General features: G+C 39.1%; 1 protein-coding gene and 1 long non-coding RNA gene across 3 annotated transcripts in view; one reads left to right on the top strand and one right to left on the bottom strand.

Moving 5' to 3' along the window:
- Nucleotides 1-415: 415 nt before the first annotated feature.
- Nucleotides 416-8,820, bottom strand: LOC115424295 (uncharacterized). Its single transcript, XR_003936073.1, has 3 exons — nt 8,810-8,820; nt 2,131-2,137; nt 416-670 (listed from the first exon to the last, which is right to left on the bottom strand). It is a non-coding gene; the product is annotated as an uncharacterized LOC115424295 (long non-coding RNA).
- The window catches only part of atp2a1 (ATPase sarcoplasmic/endoplasmic reticulum Ca2+ transporting 1), a 23,911-nt gene continuing 6,500 nt past the window's right edge, over nt 8,116-25,526 (top strand). For both annotated transcript variants that reach the window (XM_030141458.1, XM_030141459.1), the window contains exons 1-20: nt 8,116-8,233; nt 8,344-8,480; nt 9,546-9,563; nt 10,423-10,505; nt 12,971-13,075; nt 15,422-15,560; nt 16,704-16,784; nt 16,860-16,945; nt 18,689-18,844; nt 18,942-19,083; nt 20,194-20,360; nt 20,467-20,555; nt 20,650-20,752; nt 20,841-20,972; nt 21,117-21,242; nt 21,386-21,604; nt 22,502-22,613; nt 22,700-22,923; nt 23,020-23,240; nt 24,141-24,343. In XM_030141458.1, the coding sequence (XP_029997318.1) occupies nt 8,363-8,480; nt 9,546-9,563; nt 10,423-10,505; nt 12,971-13,075; nt 15,422-15,560; nt 16,704-16,784; nt 16,860-16,945; nt 18,689-18,844; nt 18,942-19,083; nt 20,194-20,360; nt 20,467-20,555; nt 20,650-20,752; nt 20,841-20,972; nt 21,117-21,242; nt 21,386-21,604; nt 22,502-22,613; nt 22,700-22,923; nt 23,020-23,240; nt 24,141-24,343 (2,524 nt within the window). In that variant the 5' untranslated portion in view covers nt 8,116-8,233; nt 8,344-8,362. The remainder of the gene's footprint in view (nt 8,234-8,343; nt 8,481-9,545; nt 9,564-10,422; nt 10,506-12,970; nt 13,076-15,421; nt 15,561-16,703; nt 16,785-16,859; nt 16,946-18,688; nt 18,845-18,941; nt 19,084-20,193; nt 20,361-20,466; nt 20,556-20,649; nt 20,753-20,840; nt 20,973-21,116; nt 21,243-21,385; nt 21,605-22,501; nt 22,614-22,699; nt 22,924-23,019; nt 23,241-24,140; nt 24,344-25,526) is intronic.

Here is a 25,526-nt window from a genome sequence, read left to right as displayed (position 1 = left end):
TAGTAAACATCATTATGTTACTTGCAAATTAGAATAAACATTTAAAGAGCTAGTGTTTTAAGGCAGAATGAATGTAGAAACTGAATACAGAATTCATGATTATGTTTTTATTCATGTATAATAGCATTTTTTTTCTATTGTGCATTGCTTTGTTTTAATAAAATGTTGAATCTCCCCAGACTGATTTTTTTCCCCGAAAGTTGCATTGAATTCCATTCCCTATTATTAAAAATAGTCAAGATACATCTCGATTACAAATATGGGAATTTATATATATAGCACGTAAATTTAAATATAACCCCACAAAAAGGCATACATTTCATACCATTTATGTTTAAATATTTAAGGTTTTCAAGAAACAGCATTTATGCGTGTGTGGTCTGAGATTTGTCAGTGATCTTCTGAACAATTTTCTCCTCACTAGGGTCATGGGAGGCGCTGTGGAGCCTATCCCAGCTACCTATAGGTGAAGGGTGGGTTCACCCTGGACCAGTTGCCAGCTCATTACAGAGCTGACATATAGAGACGAACAACCAATCACTCTCACATTCACACCTAGGGTGAATTAACCTGTCAGTGTTTGTCTTTGGATGGTGGGAGGAAGCCGGCGTACCCGGAGAGAGCCCACGCAAACATGGGAAGAACATGAAAACTCCACACAGAAAGGTCCCTGGTTGGAATCAAACCCAGGACCTTCTTGTGAGGCAACAGTGCTATCCACTGCACCACCCCTGATACATTATATCATTAATGATTGTGACAGATGTTTACAGACCAAACAAATATGCAGTTATTTTTTATTCTAATTCTCATTTTCACTTTGATTTAAGACTAATTTGTACTGACAATCTCTACCAAGCTTTTAAAGAACCAAAACACAAGAGACAATTAAAGAAACTCATGTTATGACTTGAGACGGTCCATGGTGACTAGACTGACTTCATTTAATGACTGAGGACATGTTTGTGGAATAGAAATGGTGCATTTGTAAATTTGACCCATTTGGCTCATTTAAGTATATTGTAACTTTCTTGTGACAAACACCTGAAACAACAATTGTGTTTTTGTTCATTTTGAATCAGACATTTATAACTGCTGTTCACTGGTAACTGTTTCTAGTTCAGCACAAAGCTCATATTGTTCTCTTTTTTTTAGGTTTTACAGCAGGTGGTGTCAAACATTAAGGTACAATACTATGTTTGAGTGTGGGCCAGAGTTTATATCTCCTTAAATATAAAGCCTGAACAGATATAGTGGCTCTAATGACAGCCTTTGGTATTCAGTTAGATCACAGGTGTCAAACATGCAGCCCGGGGGCCAAATCTGGCCCGCCAAAGGTTCCAATCCGGCCCGCGGGATGAAAGTGCAAAAATTAACCTGAACAGTCAAGGTTGTCCAAATCATTTTGGTTCAGGTTCCACATACAGTAAAAATAACAACGCAATAACCCATAAATTATGAAAGCAAAAAAGTTTCTTTGTGAAAAATTAAGTGGAAAAAAATGTGGAAAAAAAATAACATTACACTGTGAAAATATTTACATTTACAAAACTACTCTTTCACAATAAAATGCAAATAAATACATAAATAAAAACAAAGATGAACAACTCGAAATGTGCAATTTTAACAATATTCTGCCTGTTACTAAATGTTTTAGTGCATTTATGGATCCACTGTGATCTGTAGTTGTGTTAATAATAAGAGATGGAATATTGTAGAAATTGTTCAAATTTTAGTTCCAAACTCCACAATTTTAACAATATTATACCTGTTACCAAATATTTATGTAACATTGTGTGTAAATGCACATGCATAAATAATACGTTGAGGCATAATATTGTTAAAATTGCACTAATTTTTCAGATGAAATTTCTATTTTTTCAGGTTATTCACATCTTTTTTGTAAAATGTAAATATTTTCATTATTTAATTGGGGGTTTTTTTTGTACTAAAACAAAACTAAAAACTTGGATTTGTCATTATTTATAGATTATTAAGTCATTATTTTACTGGTCTGGCCCACTTGAGATCAACTTGGGCTAAATATGGCCCCTGAATCAAAATGAGTTTGACACCCCTGAGTTAGATACAACCTGTAGCATCACTGCCTAATGCTACCAGAGATTCCACCTTCAATCTTTAATTACAAATGGCTGAATGATCACTGCTCCTGTGTTTCCTGGAAGAGATTAATTCACCAAAGTGCTTGTAAACGCATTGCAAACCCACTTCCACCTTGATGTAACCTTCAAGCCTCGCTGTAGCATCTAGGGGGGTTCTTGCCTGCAGGGTGTCACATTCTCAAACCTCCCTGAAAGAACACTGAAATTCTGCCATTGTGTCATAGCTGCCTGCCCACATGCCCACTGCACTATTTATACCAGAGGAGCACAACTGCTGCTATAGGTACAGTTACAGTGGGGCACTTCAAACCGCAGCTGCCCAGCTTCAGCTAATAATACAATGCACTATCCACACTACCTACACGTACGTCCACACACACAGACAGACAGACAGACAGACAGACACACACACACTACTGCGTGCTCTGCTGCTACTTTTGGCCCTCGTCCTCCTGCCTAAGAGTGCTTCCTGTATCTATCACAGTGATGAGCAGCCACAGGCAGGCAGCCCTGACGTGCCCACCTCCCACACCGAACCGCCTGCCAACAAGCTCACACACACACGTGTTACATCACAACTGAACCTGTCCCCATCCCAGTTTCAAATCATTATGCACATAATCATTTGAGGGGACAGCAGAATGTGAAATCTGAGCCGCTGAGTTTTGGATTTGCGTTTTTATGAGCTAAATCCTCCCTAGATAACTTTTTTTTTTTTTTGCATTTGGGAGTGTAAGATTCAGGGGGATCTAATTGAAGAAATAGAATATGATAATTATTCTTCCATTTGTGTATAATCACCTCAAAATAAACTATTGAATTTGTGTTACCTTAGAATGAGATATTTATAACTTCAGAGGGAGTGTCCCCTCCAGCAGTGATGTTGCTAAATCATGTTTCTACAGTTGTTTAGACCAGATTTCTTCTTTCATGTTTTAATGCAGGTTGTATTCAAGATTATATTGCATTAGTGTCACCAAATGTCTTTGCACATTCATCATACAAATCATTACAGTTTATTTTTGCACGTTATGTTTATTTATCCAGGTTTTTGTTTTTTTTTTTGTCCAGGTATTATACCTCTAATCAACTATTTATAGTGTTTATTCTTGTGTTCTATTTTTCTATCTATCTATCTATCTATCTATCTATCTATCTATCTATCTATCTATCTATCTATCTATCTATGCTTAAATCCTCAGAACAAACTTTTTAAAGGTTAAAGGTTAATTTACTTTATCATAGCCTACCTGTGAAAAAATATGGTATTGCACACAGTGACTAGCATTAGTATTATTGATTAGCAATAGCACTTAGCACATTACGTAAAGATTAAAAGTTAACTCGCTTTATTATTCCCATAGGGAAATTCGTTCAGTGTGTTTTACCTATTCTAATATGCACACAGCACCTAGCAGTAGCATTATATCATATACACAATCTCCTCAGGGATTAATAAAGTATTCTGAATCTGTATTAGCATTAGCATTAGAGATTAGCATTCGCATTTAGCAGTGAGCTGCCATTGAAGGCGTTCAGAGGCTCCAGATCTACAGGGGTTGGACAAAATAATGGAAACACCTAACAGTGTGGCATCATAGAAGGCGTTTCCATTATTTTGTCCAACTCCTGTACATGAGCATGGTGGTCAGGAACACCTGCAGGAGATTTAACAGACATGTACCTGTTATTGATGGTAAGTGAAAAAGGAGGACATGGAGGAAACCCACACAGGATGGGGAAAACAGGAAAACTACACACAGAAAGGCCTTCTAACTATTATATATGAGGTGGAACTTGTTTTTATGTTAGTAGCAGCCACTGTAGAAGAGGGTGAGGCAAGGGGAACTCTTGTTTACAACCCAGTGTCTCATTGCCAGACCTGTTTCCACACTTTGTTAATGCACTGCCAGGGCTGTAGATAGATCTGGCACTCTCCACTATTAGAGGATAGGGGTAAAAGTTACCCTGGGTGTTTGGCTAGTTCTGGGGTGGAGCTATGGACAAGATGCTGCAACAGTGCATGTGCAAAATAGTGCCAGGAGTGAAGCTGTTTTGGTGGAACATGTGCACATGATGTTAAAATTACAGCAGTGCAACAAAAGGAAATGACGCAAAAGAAGATGTGTCCATTTTTAGGGTGTAGCTGCAGCTCAGAGGTTGAGGAGGACCTTCACAGTGGCAATGTGTTGATAGCAGAAGAAAAAGAATATAAATTTACATTTGTGCATTGGAAATGTTCAACCTTATTCTGTTAAAGTACATCCAGCAAGTTAGACTAGTTTGAACTTGTTATTTTACCACTAGAAGCCACTAGATACATTATACATTCAACCATTAAAATTATTACATTTTTAAATATTTTTGTTTGTTTTGAACATGTCAGAGCAGATAAATCTTTCTGACCAGTGTAACAAAAGGCACAAAACAACAAAAAAGATTTAAGTTAAAATTATGTATGTGTTGCACTCTTGGAGTTAATCCACTTTTAAGTGGAGGTGGTGGATAAGAGGTAAAAATGATTAAATGTATTGCTCTCTTTTGGCAGTTAGAGAAATTGCAGAAGAAAGACATTTATTTATCTGTATCTTTTAATGAATATACAGTATATAGACCTATATGCCCTTACTATGCTACCCGAGGTCTTAAATAACCGTCAGTCGACAATTACTCCTGAAAACATGACATTTGCCTTCTGTTATCAGCTCTATCTGTTTCACAGTCAGCTGCCAAATCCACCTGCTTCATATCTCATCCCAGTCAGCCGCTGTATATATACACAAAGTCACTTTCTCTCAGGCTGTCTTACAGTGTTTTGTACCACCATGTCGATCATTCCAGGCTAGTTATTTACATGTTACATGCTATCAGGTTACCGTCCTCAGCTTTCGCCCCCGGACCTTTGCTTGTCGCCTGCCTTGTTGGAAAACTTTAGCTCTGTCCCTGACCTTGTCTGCTTCTGGCTCCTAAACCTCCCCTCATGTTCTGCATTTGAGTCCAAATATACAGTGTAACCACAGAGCAATGCATATGAGTATAAGCAGTGGCACCTTAGAATATTACCTGAATTATATTCAGGGTGGGATTAGCCTTGTTAAGATGATCATTTGTGCAAACCTTTTAAATGAGTACATTAAAATACCAGATTGATAAATAATAATGTTAAGTTCTGACTGAACTGCTGAAACACCCTCAGATAAAGGTTAACTACTAATATCATTAATTCCTGCAAAACTAATTGATTTGAAGAAATTGCTCTCACAATGATAAAATACATTTTAACATCAACAAATCAAATTATTAGAGGATTTGATTTGAATAAAATTTCACTGCAAGCTCAAATGGCTTCACATACATGATACCGTGGACACATAATCATTCTTTCCCCGTAACAATCCAGAGTTTCAAGAATTGCCTTCTCATTGTGCAAGAGCACTGGCATGTGTGTGTTGATGTGTGTGTGTGCCTCTGCACGGGTGGCACAGCATTATCACTGGTGTTTTATTAGCATTAGAGCACAGTGCTTAGAACAAGCCGCAGTAACCTGATCCCAAAGGGAGATTGAGCTAAATGTCAGTGAGCCACCTTGAGCTCAGTGCTGCTACAACAGCACCACAGAGTCAAAGGGGAAACACACAGCAGGGCGGCTTAAACACGGACATTAGCCTGTAGGGGGGTAGAAATAAGATTTAAAAAAAAAAGGAAACAGGAGGTGTGCCTGCTAAGAGACAAAATGATGGATAAAGAATGATGCGCTGATGACAACCCCCTCATCTTTATGGCCACAAACTGACACCAATGATATAACATGAAAAGAAAAATAAAAAATAAAAATAAAAGACAAAATCTGGAACATACACACAATAAAACAATTAGACCTATGTTGCATATGTTGATAACTTGTGTACCTACCAACACATTAGGCCAAATAATTCTAACAGAAGAAGAATTAGGCTGAATAACTAACATTACTCAGTTTTAAGCCCTGGTTCAATTCAAGCTGTCATGAGAAAACACCACATAAAATAGATCAATAGAAGTAACAGGAATACCAGTATTTCAGCATGCTTTGTTTAATTAGTTTCATACCATTTCAGAAAACAGTGATCCAGCAGTGTTTGGTGTATTTACTATCTATATTATAAAAGCCAAGTTGCCTCTGTGTGTGTGCGTGTGTGTGTGTGTGTCTCAGGAATCACACAAAATCTGGAACGAGCGCACTGCTGCAGTTTGGCGTATTTACAATATATATTATTGGTCAAGGAAGACAGTGGCAAAAACGGCAACTTGATAGGACCAATATTTTGGGAGATATTAGTAATTTTGGAATACAATAGCCTTACTGTCACGTTGCTATGCCCAGAATGCTTTGGCGGTGACTGCTGGACAAATGCAGTACAGCATGCATGAATACACAACAGCGTAAAAACTACCACATCTAGAACCCATGGATCCCCGCAGGTCAACACGCTAGTTGACCTATAGTAATGGACCATCAGTAGCTTCTATGCTAATGTGCACAGTGACATTAATGTTGATTCCTTACTTAGCGGACAAGTCAACTTATCTAATATTAAACTACATCTTATATGTCACTAACACATCATGTACATAAAACTTAAATACTTTACTGTATCTGAGTCCCATCAAATTTTCATGTCCAGTGGAGGTGTAAACAACTCCCATCATCCAACACCACTTCACCATGTCATCACACACTGAAATTTGAGAGACTAAACACAGGAAACACTCTCCGGAAAAAGCATCACACAAATATTAACTTAATGATGTATGTATATATTGTAAGACAGCTTGTAACAAGAAACAACATAACATGTTTTTGTCCCATATGAAACTAGAAAAACAGTTGGAGAGCACAGACCTCCGCCAAGGCAGATCAGTAGTCCCCCCACACCCACCTGAACACTACCAAAATTTTATCATTTGTTCCTTGTATCACTATCAACATTTCCTGAAAATTTCATCAAAATCCTTCCATAACTTTTTGAGTTATCCTGCTAACAGACAAACAAACAAACAAAAAAAAATCTGTGCCCTCCCCCTCCCGATCATCACCAAAATTTTATCATTTGATCCTTGTGTCAGCATCAACATTTCCTGAAAATTTCATCAAAATCCTTCCATAACTTTAAAGTAATAAAGTGTCCATTGGGTTGTATTTTATGTCTTAACATATTGAGTTTTTACTTCTATCATGTGATATAAAATACAACAACAAATCACAGTCACTTTATATTGGACGTTCAGACAAAGTAGCTGCTCTGTTATCATTTTCTAGACCAATAATTAGCAGTTGGCTGTTTTCTGGAAACCTTTAATAACCTCTGTCTCTCCTAAACTATCCATGTTATTCCCAGCAATAAATGGACTCAAGTGAATGAAATGCGAAGCCTCCATTCATGGCGAGGACAAATAGTAGAGTTGGACCTCCCCCTTTTCCTGTTCATCAAGTGTCAGACAGTGTACACATTTTTTTCTGTGTCCCACCAATGATTCATCTTAACATTGAAGGTTTTTTTGATGCGCCCAAAAAACTCTTAAAGGTGAATGTGTCGCAACAGGTCTGAAGGTGACTTGAAAGACATGTTTGAGGTCTTAACAACCCTCATACTTGGGTACTTTCTTGAAGACGTTGTGTGCTGTGCCTTCAACTCCACAGACGTGCACATGTTCTTATCAATGTCCCCTACCTCTCATTCACAAAGTGTCACCGTGATGTCGCCCCCTCCTCATTGTCCTGACCATGCATGCTGCACATCTTATTTACAGCATGCTCTGCACTAGACCCCTCTGCAGTTGTTGCCCTCTCCCTCTCCCCCACTGCCTATTCTTTAACACGGGGCCTTCCCTACCCACCTATTTGTGACGTTCTCAGCCAATGAGGGGTGGGTGCATGGATGGCAAGCACCAATGAGGCCACTTTTTCATCTGTATAAAACTTTTCAGGAGAGTTTGCCGGGTTGCACTTTCTGTCAGTCCAGGGCTCAGAGAGGAGAGCACCAGCCCAGAGAGAGGGGGTAGAGAGAGAGCAAGTGTGAACACAGGGGGGTTGCCAGGTTTTAATCCCAATCCCACACATCAAGAAAGTGGTGGGTAAACAAATCTTTGGTCACATCATTGTTTTAACTTAGCTCAGACTGATGCATGTGTTCATCTAAGTGTGTTTTTGTTTTGTTTTTTTTATCCCTCTATTCTGAAGCCTCTCCGTTTTAGAGAAGATGGAGAACGCACACACCAAAGAGTCACCGGACGTTCTGTCCTACTTTGGCGTGACAGAAGAAACAGGCCTCTCACCTGAGCAGGTTAAGAAGAACCAGGAAAAGTATGGCTTCAACGGTGAGGAAGAAATGAAAGGATGGATGAAGAGTGAAAAAGTTTACTGAAAAGTCAGAGGATGAGAAGGTCCGGGAGGAGAAAAGTTGGATTCGGCTTTGAGAGAAAGACAAGAGCAGGGACACAGATGTGAAAGCTAGACGAATATAGAGTCGTTTAGATGGAGAAAGATGAAGTGGCATTGTGTTTGCCTCTTTACAGTTCATCTATTCAAGGAAAACTGAGAAACACAAAGGGGCAGCGATGTTTCTGCAGCAGGTGTATTAGAGTTTCAGGTTTCTTATATAGGTGCTTAATTGCCTTTAGTAAAGATGATTTTTATTCTGTGTAACTTAAACATTAACCCTCTGCCTTCACATAGAAACTCAAGAGAATATTTCATCTATTAAGATAGTGAAAGCACAGGATTAACAAATACCCTTAATGATCCCCGTGTATTTGGCTCTGAAGCTTACACACTTAATCAAGACGACTGATGTTAATGTCACTAAATGAGCTTGCAATGATGTATCAAAAGATCTATATAGTATAACTAATGTTTGCTTTATACAACACCTTACATCTAGCTTCTACTTAAAAAAAAAAAAAGGTCTTAATGAAGAGGCTTTTAATTGCAATAATTCCCATTCAACCACAGTGCGGGTCAGCTTTATTTGGGGTGTTGCATCTCATCTGCCAAGTGGATGTTGACAGAGTAGCATCAAACAGGAATAACAGAGTAATTAAGGTCACGGTAAAGGTGAAACCACTATATTTGAGTCGAATCGGTCATAAACTGGCACCGGGACAAGTGGGTCTTAAAAAAACAGCTGCTACTTACCATTAATTAATCACATAGTTCAGAGATGAGTGTTAAAAGGCAGATCCAGCATGTAGAAAATGTTTATTGGAAAGTGGAGTTCAATTGGGGTTTTTTTCTTCTGTAATGTCATTAATTCACTGCTTTTAGTCATTTGGAACAAATTATGGGTCAAAACAGTGCTTGCCTCACTGATCTTTAAATAGAACAGTTAATGTGGCGTGTAGCTGTTTGGTGCTAATGTGTTGTTTTGCTGTCTTCTTCCTCAGAGCTGCCGGCAGAGGAGGGTGAGTCCGCTTTAAACACCTGCTTTTCAATGATTCATCTTTAAATTGCATGTCCTGTTTGTTGATCCGTGTGCATCTTTTAACTTCGTGCCACCCACGGACACATCTGTTCCTCTCGCTTCCTACGATGACAAGTCACACAGCCGTTTACTTTACACCTGTCATTGGCTACCAGCTCTGTCCAATGGGGTTCCACAGGCCTGAAGATAGACGCTGACCCAAACTAATAATATGTTCACACCATAAACACCTCAAGGAAACAGTTGATCCGAGTCCATTTATTTTCTTTGACTGGGAAGAGTTGGATGTTTGCCTCCAGTCTTTCAGCAGTGGTCTGATGGTACCATTGGCTTTACAGCAGTCAGTTATCTTGTAAAAAATATAGCAAACATTTCAGTTACATGCATTTCAAATACAGCTTTCATATACAGTATATTATTTACCTTTTCTTTATCTTTTCTTTACAGATTAACTACACATTTGAAATAATACTCAATAATAAAATCAGATCTTTGAGGATTTAGATAAGTAACTGTAACCCTTGTTGAATGTCCACTATCATTTCTACCCATTTGACACGCGTTTTCTGAGCCATTATACATCCCGCAGTCAGCTGGAAATCAGCCAACTTAGTCCAAAAACAAGACAGAATGACATCCAACTGTGTGAAGTACGGAGTAGTTTATACACCATACATATGCATTAATGCACAGAGGGATGTCATCTAAGAAAAAATAATCATCTCTTAAATATTCATCGTTTGCTTTATCTCCAACTGTGCATGCAGAAGTAACATACACACCATGTAACAAGAAATTATATAAGTGAGTATATGACACTGTGTGTTTTGTTTGATCAGGAAAGAGTATCTGGGAGCTGGTGGTGGAACAGTTTGAGGACCTGTTGGTCAGGATCTTACTGCTGGCCGCTTGCATCTCTTTTGTGAGTTTGTTTACTTTGCCGTCGATGTCATGAAGCACATTTTTATTCCTAACATTCACTAAATACTGTTTAAATATACTGTTGCACATAAAGTTGGAATAATTTAGTTTTCATAAACCTCTTTTTATTCCTTTGATCATGTGAAATGATTACGTACTGAGTGAAGAAGTACCCAGTTATAGTTTATCTATCAAGAAGAAATCACATTGTTACAATCATCTCATGAGAAGAGGTAAAAGTATTTTATAACAACTGTATGGGCAATGGTGTAGTAAGATGAACAGTTCAGATAGAAGATGATGGTCTTGTCAAGAAGTAGTAAGTGTAGAGTGAAAGTGTATAAATGTATAAATGGAAAATTTCAAGTGTAATAAAAACATTTCAAATTCGGTTTATATTATCTGTCACAGCCCAAAGGTTTTATGCCTTATTAATGGTGAAAACAAATTAATAGGAACACAAATATCGATAATTTGAAAACGTCAAAAAAAAAAAAAAAAACCTGACAGTTCAGTGCAGGAAAGATGCTGAAAGGACATCTGAGCTGCATCTTCTTCAGCCACTTGCCTATTTTCTTTGTGATTACACACAAACCGAGGCCGACAAACACAGCGTGTACATCACCGGGTTATTAAATTACATTTGGACCCATGTCCTCACTCATTTACACAAGGAATCCCTGTCTCTCTCCCTCCTCCCCTCTCTGTCACTCTCACCAAAACAGTTTTGTGGAGAGAAAGCTGGACACATTGTCTTAATCCTCCATCTCTGCCCTCTGGCCTCTTTGTACAGCTGTCACTATGGCCTTAGAAGGCCTGACGGCTGTGTGTGTATGTGTGTAGGTGTGTGTGTGTGTGTGTGTGTGTGTGTGTGTGTGTGTGTGTGTGTGAGGAATAGAGAGAGCAAGATAAAGAGAAAGAAAGAGAGTATGTACATCTGTGTGTGTGCACATATGCATGGCAGGAGCTTTATTTTAAGAAAGTCTCAAGCCAGGGCGAGAAACTGTATCCTTGGACAAAGGTCAGAGATGGAAGGAACGAGGGATGGCTTGCAGCAGCAGGAGAGAGTGAGAGACATAGAGGAAGGGCGGGGGGAATCAGGGATTGGGTTGCACAATGGCATTGTTTGTTACAATGACAAACGAGAGGAATAGATTCAGAGTCGTATATGGTTTCTAAAAGAGAGAACACTAAATACTGCAAATACACGGCCATCCTATTCATACACACAGGAATGTCGTACCACTGCGACGTGCTGACAGGCTCTGACTCTCATTCTGGAGATCGATTGTGTCTTTGAAGAGAAGCAGGGTGAAGACAGACTGGAGTGAGTGAGCAATAGGTTTTATTTTTGGAGAAGATGTGTGTGATATAAAACAGGCTGGAGACGCAGCAGAGATTAGAACAATAAGCACAAAGTCGAACGCTACAGCAGAAAGATGGCGGTTCTTCTTCTCTCTTTCCTGTCTGTGCTCCGCTGGCCTGCAGCTAATCTGTGTCAATGTCAACACAAAGCCTTTCCGAAACAGTCCTTTGTTAGTAACATGGGACTCCCGCTCACAGGGACACACACGTGTTAGCGTATAGGTCCTGGAAAGCAGTCACATGTAAAGACGTACAGGAAAGATTTCACACAGAGGATGACATAAGGGCTATGAATGAATGTAAATGTCACCTGATCCTGTAATACATCTGAACTGTCATATAAAGTTCACACCAGTAAGTGGTTGTCAAGCTGAGAAACAGGTGCATGAAGGTGCAACAATTCTCATTTCTATTTTACTGAGAAGTCCCTACTTTAAAAACTCGTGTAAAGTTTAACATTGTTTAATATATGTCTTTAACTTGTAAAGTGTTTTTTAAATCGGGAAAATGTTCAACTCAAGATCACGAAGGTCCCAAAAATCTTAAAAAACATAAAAACTAAACACTTTAATGGCTTTAATAGATCAAACCTGAAGTTTCCCGAAGTTCCTTTTCTCATATCAACTACGGCATGCGTAGTTGAAAGATATTATAGACCATAAACCATAGACAGAGAATCAATAAAACAGCTTCAGTACCATTAAAAGGGTTAAATAAGAAAGGTTTTAGATATTTAATCAATGCAATTACAGATTTACATACAGATAACATGATGCTAAAGTTTAAGCTGTATCTGCCTGTTATGCTGCCTCTTGACCAGGTCATTATTGTAAATGAGAACTGGTTCTCAATTGGCCTACCTGGTTAAATAAAGGTTAAATTAAAAAAATGTAATTAAGGAATAAATGTTTGGGAGTTTTACCTAAAACGTGAAGCTATCAAGACCAACAAAAAAGACAAAAAAGCGTGTTTTTGTCATCTTAAGTTCAATATCTTTGGAGTTTAGACTGTATAATCTTGGGCTGTTCTAACTATTACAATGATTCTCTAATCTGTTGTAGAGAAAAACCTTCAAACACTGACTTTCCCTGTCTTCTTCAGGTGCTGGCCTGGTTTGAGGAAGGAGAGGAAACTGTCACTGCCTTTGTCGAACCCTTTGTCATCCTCCTCATCCTCATTGCAAACGCTGTGGTTGGAGTGTGGCAGGTCAGTGAGCCGACACACAGACAAACACACAGGAACAATTGCACTCACAAGGACACATACCTGCTCCCGAATGCTGTCTTTTACACACACCTAAATAGACTCTTATACTTAGTAACAGTCACACACAATAAATCAGCGGGTGGCCTGTTCAGGTCGCAGTCTGTGTCCTTTATGGTGACCACACGCTCCTTCCAGAGTTCAAGGGAAGCCAGAAAGAGCTGCATGACGTCAGTGAGAGGTGAAAAGGTGAAAGGTTAAGCCAACAGGGCGAGGGGGAGTGATGGGGAGAGGGAAGGGGTGGGGGAGATGACAGACTGGGACCGGTCCTGCCTTGAAGGCTCAAAATGCAGTCTGCTTCGTTACGATCCACACTGTGCAATCCACAGTAAAAATACAGTGGGATGATCAGGTTACCACACGCCTGGGGTGTGTTGGTGTGTGTTTGTGTGTGCATGTGCGTGATAGGGGGGTTCATATCAACCCTGCGGCAGTCATTTGGAAACTATGCACAAGGATTCACACATGGGGGGTACGGGGGAGAATGGAGAGAGGGAGGGCGGCTGGCATAAGTTGGGCTTTACACTTTGAGGCAGTCGGGGGTAGCCTTGGAAGGAGCTACAGGCCCAACATCAGCCTGTTCTACTTCTCTGATCAACCTGTTGTTCAGCCAGAGGAAGGATACTCAACATGCACTGCCTGATGGCCAGAGACCAGTTAATAAATAACACTCATATGATGAAAGAACAAACATCATGCATGTATTGACATAGGCCTATATGACAAAGCCGGTATTTTACCACACGTTAATTTTAGCTGTTATGTCAAATTTTAAAACTGTTTTTATCACTTTACATTATGTATCCCTGAGCTGGAGGATGCACCTCACTGCAGACTTATATTTTTGACCAGGTAAATAAACATCAGTGACAGAATGACAGCGATGCATTGGTGGGAGGGTATTATGAGTACATTATATAGAATCATTGTATATTAACACATTTTCATGCTGGTTTTTCCAACAATAAATGGTGCCAGGCACAACAAACCCCGCCCCTCGCACATATTTCGCCCATTATAAGCAAATGGGAAGATTTTTGTAAAAAATCATAAAAAATTTTAGCTTTGACCTACCTTTCCCAAAATGTAATGATATCTATTCTGTGTCAAAGGCAATCTATAAACCCAATTTGGTATTAGTTGAATCAATAGTTTTGCTGCTAAAGTGTTAACAAACAAAGAAACAAACCAAACCCAAAACAGTACCTCTTGCCTCCCCTTCAGGGGGCGGGGTAGTAATTCTTACTTTATTGGGTTTATTACACTAAATGGACAAAAATACTAGGATACATCATGTCTACAGCCTGCAGGACTTCCCATTCCTGTTGATTTAAAATATTATTATGATAGAAATGTTCATGTCAGTTGTTATGGATAATTATCATGATAATTGTCAAATCAATGTTATAAGATTAAAGGCTAATTTTCTTCCTGACTGGGAGTTGAAGAAGCCAAATGGTAACTTGTGGCATAAAATGATTGTTTATGGTCAGAACATGACGAATATTTCAGAAACATTTAGAAGACTGATTACACTGTTGCCAATAAAGTTGATATAAAAATTTTTACCTTTTCTCATGAAATGATTGTGACAATGTGATTTGTTCTTGAGCGATAAAGTGTAACTGTGACTTAGTTTGTAATCACTGTACCAGGTCAAAGGTGATTACTGATATGTATAAAAAGGAATAAAAACAGGAATGCGTCTGAAAACAAAATTATCCCAATTTTATGGGCAACAGTGTATAACAATAAATAAATCAACACAGAGTAAAATGAAGCATTTCTATGCATAGATGACAATGTAAACAAAATGAACCCTAAAGATGAATGCAACATTAGTTATAATGTAAAATACATAATGTCATTTGTCACTATTGTTTTATAACCCTGCCCTCCGTTAATAATGAAACACCTGAATTTAATGCGTCCCAATACTTTAGTCCATATAGTTTAATAATATATTTCTACATTAGTGTGAATTTATGGTTAGAAGCAATACTGTAGGAGTGAGCAGGGATTAAATACCCCATTGTATTTGCTATGCTGAGAGAAATAAATCTAGAGATGTATTGCTCCTAATCTTTTATTTATACTTTACTACTTGACATTATATCGCTGCTACTGCTACATGGCACCTCTTTTGTAAAGGCCACTTACATCTCTCGCCATTGTTAATGATTTCTCCCTTATTTATGTAATTTTGTTGAGGTGACAGAGTGACACTGTTGAGAGGTAGTGTAATCAAAAGTACAAAAATGACCATTTGTTGTGTTTTTTTTCCAACAGGAGCGTAATGCAGAGAGCGCCATTGAGGCTCTGAAGGAATATGAGCCTGAAATGGGGAAAGTTTACCGGGCAGACAGGAAGAGTGTGCAGAGGATCAAGGCCAGGGAAATTGTTCCTGGTGATGTGGTGGAGGTTTCTGGTAAGAATCGCGTTCGCTGCTTTAACCACTGTGTGTGTAAGAACAATATTAGACGTTAGATTAAGAATACAGAGTATATGGCCTTGTTGAGACCACTTTTATAGTATGAGAAATGTTAAATGAAATAAAAATTAAAACACCCCAAGAAACAATAGAACACAAACTATCAAAAAATAATTGCAGATGAAAACAGCTTTGTTGTTGGAATTGGTTAATAAAGGATAAAATAGCGTTTCACAACATGAATAGATTTGTAAATTATGCATTTTTGAGCTTTTGCAAGTCAAGGCTATACTAAACTAAATTTTACTAAACTAAATTAAACTAAACTAAACTAAAACTAAATTCTCAAAAGAATTCTAAAACTAAAACGACAGATGCACGTATACTAATACTTGACCAGCTTAAAAAAACAAATAGAAATGAATAGAAATATAAAACTAGAATAAAACTGGTCAAACTAGGTGTAAAATCAGCCAAATACTGGATACTAGGTCGAAATGTGACTGAAACAAGCTCTGGAGTGTTGATGTCCATGTGTTTTTAAAACCACCCACACATGAGAAGAATGTTTCTGCATCTATGTTGTGGAATACTAATATGCAGATCTAATGTGTGTGCAATGCAGTCCCATAAAGATGAACAACAGTTACTAGTTCTATTAAGTCCTACAGCGACCAGACTTTCCTATGTACATATACTGCACGTGTCTGTGAAAGTGCAGGGTCCTGATGTCCTTGAGAATGAACATGAACCCCTTTTAAGGCAGTCCTAGAAAAAGGGGGTGGAGGAGGACTGAAGGAACTTGTCGTGGGAAGAAAAAAAACAAGCTTGAGTATAAATACACTTAATATCAACTGCCGTTCCCGCTCCTCTCGGCTCGTCCCTCTGTTTGCTGTACACCTGTTCATTTCATTTCATGGTCTCCCCAAGGTCTCCCTCTCCCTCCGACTCTGACTGTGGTATCGGTTTTCAACAACAACACTATCCATCCAGAGTGCTAAAACCAGACAATCAGCCACGCACACCCCCTTCAGCCCCCCACACTATTCTGCTGTAATGCTGAAGTCAGACTGATATAAAGTCATTTATACTCTCATTAGAATCTTATTTACCTCTTATTGTGCATTTCTCTTTGTTTAGTCGGTGACAAAGTGCCAGCTGACATCAGGATCGTCTCCATCAAATCAACAACTCTGCGTGTGGACCAGTCCATTCTTACTGGTAGGTGTTAGTGACAGATTTTGAGACAAAAACAAATCTACTTTTGCACTTCTGACCCTGATCTGTGTCTTCCAGGTGAATCTGTCAGTGTGATCAAACACACCGATGCTGTCCCCGACCCCCGCGCCGTCAACCAGGACAAGAAGAACATGTTGTTCTCTGTGAGTCGAACCTTTAAGCACAGATGACATTAATAAAGTATCACAAATACTGAATAAGATATGTAGTTGAAATAATGTACAACATCTTGCTCTTATCTGCCATTCTTCTCTATCACAAACCCGTCTGAGCTCCTTCTGCCATTACATTATCTCTCTATAACACTCCTGTAATCACCTGTAACACTTTAGATCAGCATAGTAAGGAAATAATTTGCAATGTACAATATTTTCATAATAATGGTGCACCTATACAGTACGACAACTGCAGGTGCAACATTAGGGAACAAAGGGTTAACAATCTGGGGAAAATAATTATACAGTATGATTTCCTAATTAAGGTGTATGTTGTGATATTACATAATGTTTATAACATAGTGCACCAAATAATCTCATACACAACATGGAAAACGGTATTGGGACACACTGAATTCAGTCGTTTCATTGCTAACAGGATGATAAAACAATAATGACATATTATATTGAGGTAAATATTGCAGTAAATGCTTCCATTTCATCTTCAGAATTAATTTAATTTCCATAGTCACCTAAAGTTTGCTTTTACTTAATTTTACTCAATGTTTAGATTTTTGTGATCATTATAATTGTTGTAAATGTTCTACCTCTAGATGTCTGAAATATTTGTCACATATGACCATAAATTACCGTTTTAAGCCACAATTAGCTGTCTGGTTATTTCAACTCTCACTCAGTATGAAAAGTCATCCCTTAAACCTATTTACAACAAATGACAGGAATGTTTTTATCATAATAATATTTCATTACAACGAGAATGGAAAGTCCTATAAACTGTAAATGCGACATGTCCCAATACTGCTTTTTCCATATAGTGTATTTTGGAGAAATTTAAAGTGGACTTCATATATCTCTGTGATGACTTTATTCCATATAAATCCATAGGTTACAAGCAATAGATTGTGCCACAAACCATATAACTCCTTTTAAAGGTTTGCAGTACTTCATAAATAACTGCTGGGTGGTTTGCTTTAGAACAAAAGTCCAGGTGTAAATGTAGTCATGCATATGGTATGTCTCAGCTGCTATTCACCATGGTTGACGCTCATTTTACGCCTGTGTACAATGTATAAATATCCCAGTATATAAGTGTCCTATTGTAACATGTAAAGAGCCACCGTTAAATGCAAGATTGGCACGTAGTACATAGAGTATACATTAGCTCCTTAGACATGTAATATTCCAGATTGTTAAAAACCTTATTGCAAAAAGTGCATGTTTTTCCTTTGCACCAACAGAGAGTATGCAATTATTACAAGAAAGTATGGTGTACATTTAGTCTATTGTCGTCTGAATCCACTTTTTGTGTCATGAAAATTACAAGTACAAAAACATGTCCCCCTGACTTACATTTGTAAGAAAAGTAACCAACCAAGTGCTTGGAATCCGTTTCTCGCATACTTAGAGGAAGTTAGATTGGACTAAGGATTATGTCTGTTTACCAGTGACTGTTCTCTGCCTCTGCCCCTCTGTTTTTAAGTAAGGACTGGCTAGTTAATTAATTAATTAGTTGTTACACACATCTGAGCCTTTGTTTTTGTGTTTTAACATAAAAACAAAAAAAAGAAAGAAAATGTACAGTATGTTTATAAAACTAACTGAAATAATCTCAAATTACTGGAGAAAAACAAAAAAAGTAACCATCCAAAGGTCCAACCAAAGGTTTTTGGGGTCACAATGAATTTTCTCCTTCTTTTTTTATCTGTTTAGGGCACTAACATTGCTGCTGGAAAGGCCACCGGTATTGTTGTTGCAACTGGAGTCTCCACTGAGATCGGTAAGATTCGTGACCAGATGGCAGCCACTGAGCAGGAGAAGACCCCCCTGCAGCAGAAACTGGATGAATTCGGAGAGCAGCTTTCCAAGGTGGGTGACACAGACATACATCATTAGTTTTTTGGGGGGTTTTTTGCACGCTGGAACCATTTCTAGACTTAACAGATTGTGCCTGTCTGTCCTCCAGGTCATCTCCCTCATCTGTGTGGCTGTGTGGATAATCAACATTGGCCATTTCAATGACCCCGTCCATGGAGGTTCCTGGTTCCGTGGTGCCATCTACTATTTCAAGATTGCTGTGGCTCTGGCTGTGGCTGCCATCCCTGAAGGTAAACCCCTGGGATTAACTTCCATTTGGTTGCCCAAGAAGATTATCATATCTAAGATTCATTTACTGAAGTGGGTCTGTGTGATGCTGCAGCTACCAGTCCATTAATTTTTAGCAGAGGTCAGCTTGTGAACAATGACTTTAATATTACACAATTGTATATAGTTCTGTAACATCAACGATATAGTGTAAATTGCAGATTTTTTTTTCACAGTTTGATCTGTGTATTTTTGTCGAATATGTTCCTGTTGCTGATTTGTGTTTTTAAAACACACACTATGGAAGGCACAAATCAGTTCTTCATTAATAATGTACTAGGTTTAGTTCTGTCTTTACACTACACTCTACTTAAAACTGATTGATAAATTTAATTTATGCCGAAACAACAACAGAATGCATAATGGACAGACAGTGCCAGAGCCAGACGGTAGTAAAATTGATGCCCAGGCTGAGACTTTATTCATGCAGGGTTGGCACTGAAACCACTATATTATTATTATTATTATATTACATAGCTATGGAGCTGAATCATTTTTTCTGGTTATCATTTGTTTATGCAGGTCGCAGTGATATGTTGGTGTACACAAGAATTAAATGCATAATAAACTCTAACTGTTTAATTGCCTGAAACATTGTAGTTAATGCATATAATTCCAGTTCTATCAGTACAGACATAGCCTTCTTTGCCATTGGTTGCGTAAAGCCCACCCCCAGCCACCAAGACAGACCAAGACAGTTTTAGCCTGTCACATTGCAGTCAGCTGCAAACTGTGCCAACATCCATCACAGATCACTGCCTGCTGATGCCAAAAGAACAACATCATCTGCAAACACAGATGGTACAATAATGTCACAAAGCTGGACTCTTTCCAGTGTGTCACCAGACCAATGACATAAATCTTGCTCTAAGGAAAAAGTGCAGCTACTTCATCACCACGATCTTAGAGAACAAAAGTTTGGATGTACTCCAGCTGGTGTGTTAGGGCCTCCACTGTTGTTAAAGTTGAACCAACATGTCGAATCATTGTTTTTCGATTTCTTGTACTGCTTTCCAGTCTGTCTTTAAGTACGCCACAGTTTATTTCACTCCCCATGCTCTGTCTCATCTCAGGCCTGCCCGCTGTGATCACTACCTGTCTGGCTCTGGGAACACGTCGTATGGCCAAGAAGAACGCCATCGTCAGAAGCCTGCCCTCTGTGGAGACCCTGGGCTGCACCTCAGTCATCTGCTCCGACAAGACTGGTACCCTCACCACCAACCAGATGTGTGTGACCAAGGTAGGTTCAATCCCACAGGTGTGCATGTAATTATGCACATTTTTTGTTTTATGTCTATGAAATACAGAGAAGTCTCTAAAGTATGTTTTTGTCATGTTCTTCGTAGATGTTCATCATTGATAAAGTGGAGGGCGACACCGTTTCCCTTGGTCAATTTGACATCTCAGGCTCCAAGTACACCCCCGAAGGAGAAGTGTGAGTGTAAAGACATAGATTACGTGCTTAAATAAATATAAAAATGAGTCAGCTACAAAAACAGTCCTTATTTTATTTTATCCTTTTTGACCAGCTCAAGGAATGGTATCACTGTAAAGTGTGGCCAGTTTGATGGACTGGTTGAAGTGGCCACCATCTGCGCCCTGTGCAATGACTCGTCTCTGGACTACAATGAGGTTTGCAAAGCTTTCAGTACATTTTAGGTTCATTACGTTTATGTTAGATGTCCTCAGACTATCTCTGAAACTGTTGGTTTTCTCACAGTCCAAGGGTATTTACGAGAAAGTGGGTGAGGCCACTGAAACAGCTCTGTCCTGCTTGGTGGAGAAGATGAATGTGTTCAACACTGAAGTGCGCGGGCTGTCAAAGGTGGAAAGGGCAAACGCCTGCTGCGCTGTAAGTGCATAAACTTTGGAGTGTGTCATCCACTGTGACAGAGATTACAGGCCCGTGTGTTTATATTTGTCAAGCAAAGCTACAGTTCATGCTGCTTTTGATTTTTGCTCTTTTTTTACCTTCTTTTCCTTGAATTTCTTGTAGGTGATCAAGCAGCTGATGAGGAAAGAATTCACCCTGGAGTTTTCCAGAGACAGGAAGTCAATGTCTGTTTACTGCTCTCCTGCCAAGTCTGCAAAAGCTCCTGTTGGAAACAAGATGTTTGTTAAAGTGAGTATTTTAAGGTCTTTTATTTACAGTTTGTAGAGGCTTCACATGACAAATGATGGCATTATAATAAAACTATCAGAACAGGTCAAGCAGTGTAATTCATCCTATATTAGTTCTGATGATTGTGTTACCTGCATCCTCAGGGTGCTCCAGAGGGTGTGATTGACCGTTGTTCATACGTTCGTGTGGGCACCACCCGTGTACCCCTGACTGGCCCCATCAAAGATCACATTATGTCAGTCATCAAGGAGTGGGGTACTGGACGCGACACCCTCCGTTGTTTGGCTCTGGCCACCTGTGATACTCCACTGAAGAAAGAGGAGATGAACCTGGAGGACTCAACCAAGTTTGCTGAATATGAGGTGGGAACTGGGGACAAACATGAAGAACTCCTAATTGTGCAGATATGCCTCTTTGCCCTGTGACACTGTATATCACTAAAACAGTGGGGGTGTTACAGTTAAAACAGAGAAATTCTGCAATACTTTAGTTTGTTACTTGCAGGCAAAATGCTCTTCTGTGGGAGATTTCAGAAGTAATCATTTAAGGTATTATATGATCCATGGTGATATGTAAATAAAGTATTAAAAGTTTACTATACAGTCGCGGAAAAAATTATTAGACCATCAAAAGTCATTAAAAACAATGGCTATGCAATCAAGTACTAACTCCTGTGTGTATCATGTGACTAAAACAGACAGAAAAGAAAACATGGAATGCCTAAAAGCACTGTTTTTGGTAGCACAATGCCATTGCTATTGATGTAAGAACTGAAGTGATTTTGGTTATCAAGAAAACCATGGAAAATGGCAGGATATCAGCTCTGAAATTAAACTCTTATGAGCTATTTTTGTTGTTATCATTATATTTGTCCAAAAAATGTACTTTTAGTTGTACCAGGCATTAAAATGAACAAGAAATTGAAGAAAACAAGGGAGGTCTAATGATTTTTTTCAGCGACTGTAAATGGATAAATTAAAAATTTTGATTTCATGTCAAAGCTCTGCCTCTGAACTTGCTCTTGTCATGTAATTTGTTTCAATACATTGGTTTTCTTTCACATAGAAGCCATCAGTGTGACCTGTTATAGATATATATGTTCACTTTTGGGATGCCCCCATCCCAAAATGATCTTTTTATGATCCAGATAAAGTCAATCACTGTCTATTTACTACCACTGAATTTTCTGAACATACATGAAACATGTCTATGTTTACATATATTATTTATCCAATATTTGTTGCCTTTCTTATCTGCAGACTGACTTGACCTTTGTTGGCTGCGTTGGCATGCTCGACCCCCCTCGTAAGGAAGTCATGAGCTCCATTGAGCTGTGCAGAGCTGCTGGCATCCGTGTCATCATGATCACTGGTCAGTGCAAACATTTCACCACTTAACCTTTCAAGAAATGAAGCAAATACTGAGCATTAAATGGAAGTATGTCTTTGTGTCTCCAGGTGACAACAAGGGCACGGCGGTTGCCATCTGCCGTCGTATTGGTATCTTCAGTGAGGATGAGGATGTCACCGGCAAGGCCTTCACCGGTCGTGAGTTTGATGATCTTCCTCCATATGAACAGAAGAACGCAGTCAGAAAGGCTTGCTGCTTCGCCCGTGTGGAGCCGTCCCACAAATCTAAGATTGTTGAGTTCCTGCAAGGCTTTGATGAGATTACTGCCATGGTGAGAGGAGGAAATGATTTAGTACTTACTCACGATGGTTAAAAATATTGTCATTATCACTTCATTCATCTCTGTTTTCTCTCTTCCTATTATCAGACCGGTGATGGAGTCAATGATGCCCCTGCCTTGAAGAAGGCAGAAATTGGCATCGCCATGGGCTCTGGCACTGCCGTTGCCAAGTCTGCCTCTGAGATGGTCCTGGCTGACGACAACTTCTCTTCCATTGTGTCTGCTGTTGAGGAGGGCAGAGCCATTTATAACAACATGAAGCAGTTTATCCGCTACCTCATCTCCTCCAATGTCGGCGAGGTCGTCTGGTGAGTGTGTTGTACTTCTGTGGATGGAGATGAAGCATGATCATGAGTGCCTTTACCTAAAAGCAGTGTTGGGGAGTTTCATGGAACTACAAAGTAAATGCAGTCTGTACACAATTAACTGTTACAGCTGAGAAAACATTACATTTACAAATAGGAATGATAGTTTCAAAGGGGTTGCCTCTGAATTAACTTTTTTTTTATTCATTCAGATTTCCTTTAGTGCTGTACATTCAACAATACTCTCAACATTAATGTAGAGAAGAGCCGTAATGTGTTTATGCTTTCAGGATTTTTTCAGATGTTGATGATTAATTGTTAGAAAATAATTTTAAAAAGCTAAATTACTTTAGTGCAGTAATTAAAATACTTACATTTTTAATAAGGTGATTATTAATCTTTAACCCATTACTCAAAAGCAATGACAGTAATCAGCAACAGATACTTCAAGAAAAGAAAAAAATATGTCCTCTTTGGTTGATCTAGTTATAACAAGGTGATGACAAGGCTTCAAATCTATTTATTCCATCAGAAGCCTCAGGCCAAAGTGTTGGGAATAATAAGTCAACACTAATACGCAGCAAATAGGCCTTTTTCACAGCTTACACTTCAGCCTGTCAGCGGACCAACAGCACATGTGTAATTAAGAACATTAAGGATGGGCTCTTTTCACTCAGCTGACAGGTGCACAATACCACCACTCTGAAAACAAAGCAGCAAAGTACAAATTAGCCATCACTAGAGTTTCATTATTTAGTCCTGAGCTTTTGTTATTGTGACATGTCAAAGTGTCTTTTGTGGGACAGCCCTGGTACAGGTCTAGTTAATGCCTGTGCCAGTAAGTCTCACCAAAATGAATAAAATATCAACACTGTGGCCAAATATTGTGACTGCTTGTTTCAGTATCTTCCTGACGGCTGCCCTGGGTCTGCCCGAGGCTCTGATCCCTGTCCAGCTGCTGTGGGTCAACCTTGTGACTGACGGACTGCCTGCCACCGCGCTGGGCTTCAACCCCCCTGACCTGGACATCATGGGCAAAGCCCCCCGCTCCCCCAAGGAGCCCCTCATCTCTGGATGGCTCTTCTTCAGATACCTGGCCATTGGAGGTATGAGACAAACAAAAGACTATTTGCACATGTTGGCTTCATCTATGGAAGGTTTTACATAACAAAACACAGACAGGGAAATGGTTCATGTGTTTAACATCCATCCATCCATCCATCCATCTGTCATCCATCCATACATACGTACATACATACATACATCCCACCATCATCCCATCCATCATCCAACCCTCCATCATCCATCCATTCATCCATCCATCCTTCCATACACCTCCTCTAGTCCCTCTCAGATGGCTGAAGCCTTCCCTCTAGGATAGGAACATAGATCCATCTGTAAATTAAGAGAATCTCTGGCTCAGCTCCTTTTTCACTACAATAGACCAGTATAGCATCTGCATCACCACAGACAGTGTCCCCACCTGTCAATCACCCACTCCATTGTTCCCTCATCCATGAACAAGACTCCACCCATTTCCAGCTGAGAATTATGGCCTCAGACATGAAGGGGCTCATTTTTATTCCAGCTGTTTCACATTCTGCTACAAACAGCCCTAATACAAGCTGAATGTCACTGTTTGACGAAACAGGACCACATCATCTGCAAAAAGCAGAGATACAGCCCTGGACACCTTACACTCCCTGGCTGTGCCTAGAAATTGTGGTCATATAAAAATTTATGAACAGAATTGGTGACAAACAGCAACCCTGGCACAGTCCAACCTGCACTGGGAATGAGTCTGCTGGAGCTGTGAACCAAGCTCTGGATACAGTCATGTGTTGTATTAGTTTTAGACACTGATTAAGTGTTAGGACAGTAATAATAACATGTCTGGTTGAGAGTGCAGTGGTGGAATATGAGTGGTCCTCTTCTACTTGTGTACTGTACTGGTGTATTTTCAGATACTTGTACTACACTTGAGCAATTCCGCATTATGCTTCTTTATATCCGTATTATTCTCCTGAGAGCAATGCATTTTTGTCTGTACGGGAAAAAAAAGAAAGTGATTTCCAGTGCAAAGGACATGACATAAAAAATGTAATGAAAAAACTGTTGCATCATGCTATTTTCCAATCAAGGCAATTATTTAATGTAAAAAAAAAAAAGCCAAAATGTTTTTATTCATGAGGATATATCTCAGAAAAAAATATTGCACTTTTTTGTTGCACATATTTGTTTAATTTTTTTTTTTTTTTTCAGACATCTTATAAAAATCAGTATTTAGTT

This window comes from Sphaeramia orbicularis, chromosome 8, assembly GCF_902148855.1.
Source record: "Sphaeramia orbicularis chromosome 8, fSphaOr1.1, whole genome shotgun sequence".
NCBI classification, from domain to species: domain Eukaryota; kingdom Metazoa; phylum Chordata; class Actinopteri; order Kurtiformes; family Apogonidae; genus Sphaeramia; species Sphaeramia orbicularis.
The sequence above is the reverse complement of the archived record's forward strand: the minus strand, read 5'-3'. Positions and strand labels throughout refer to the sequence as shown.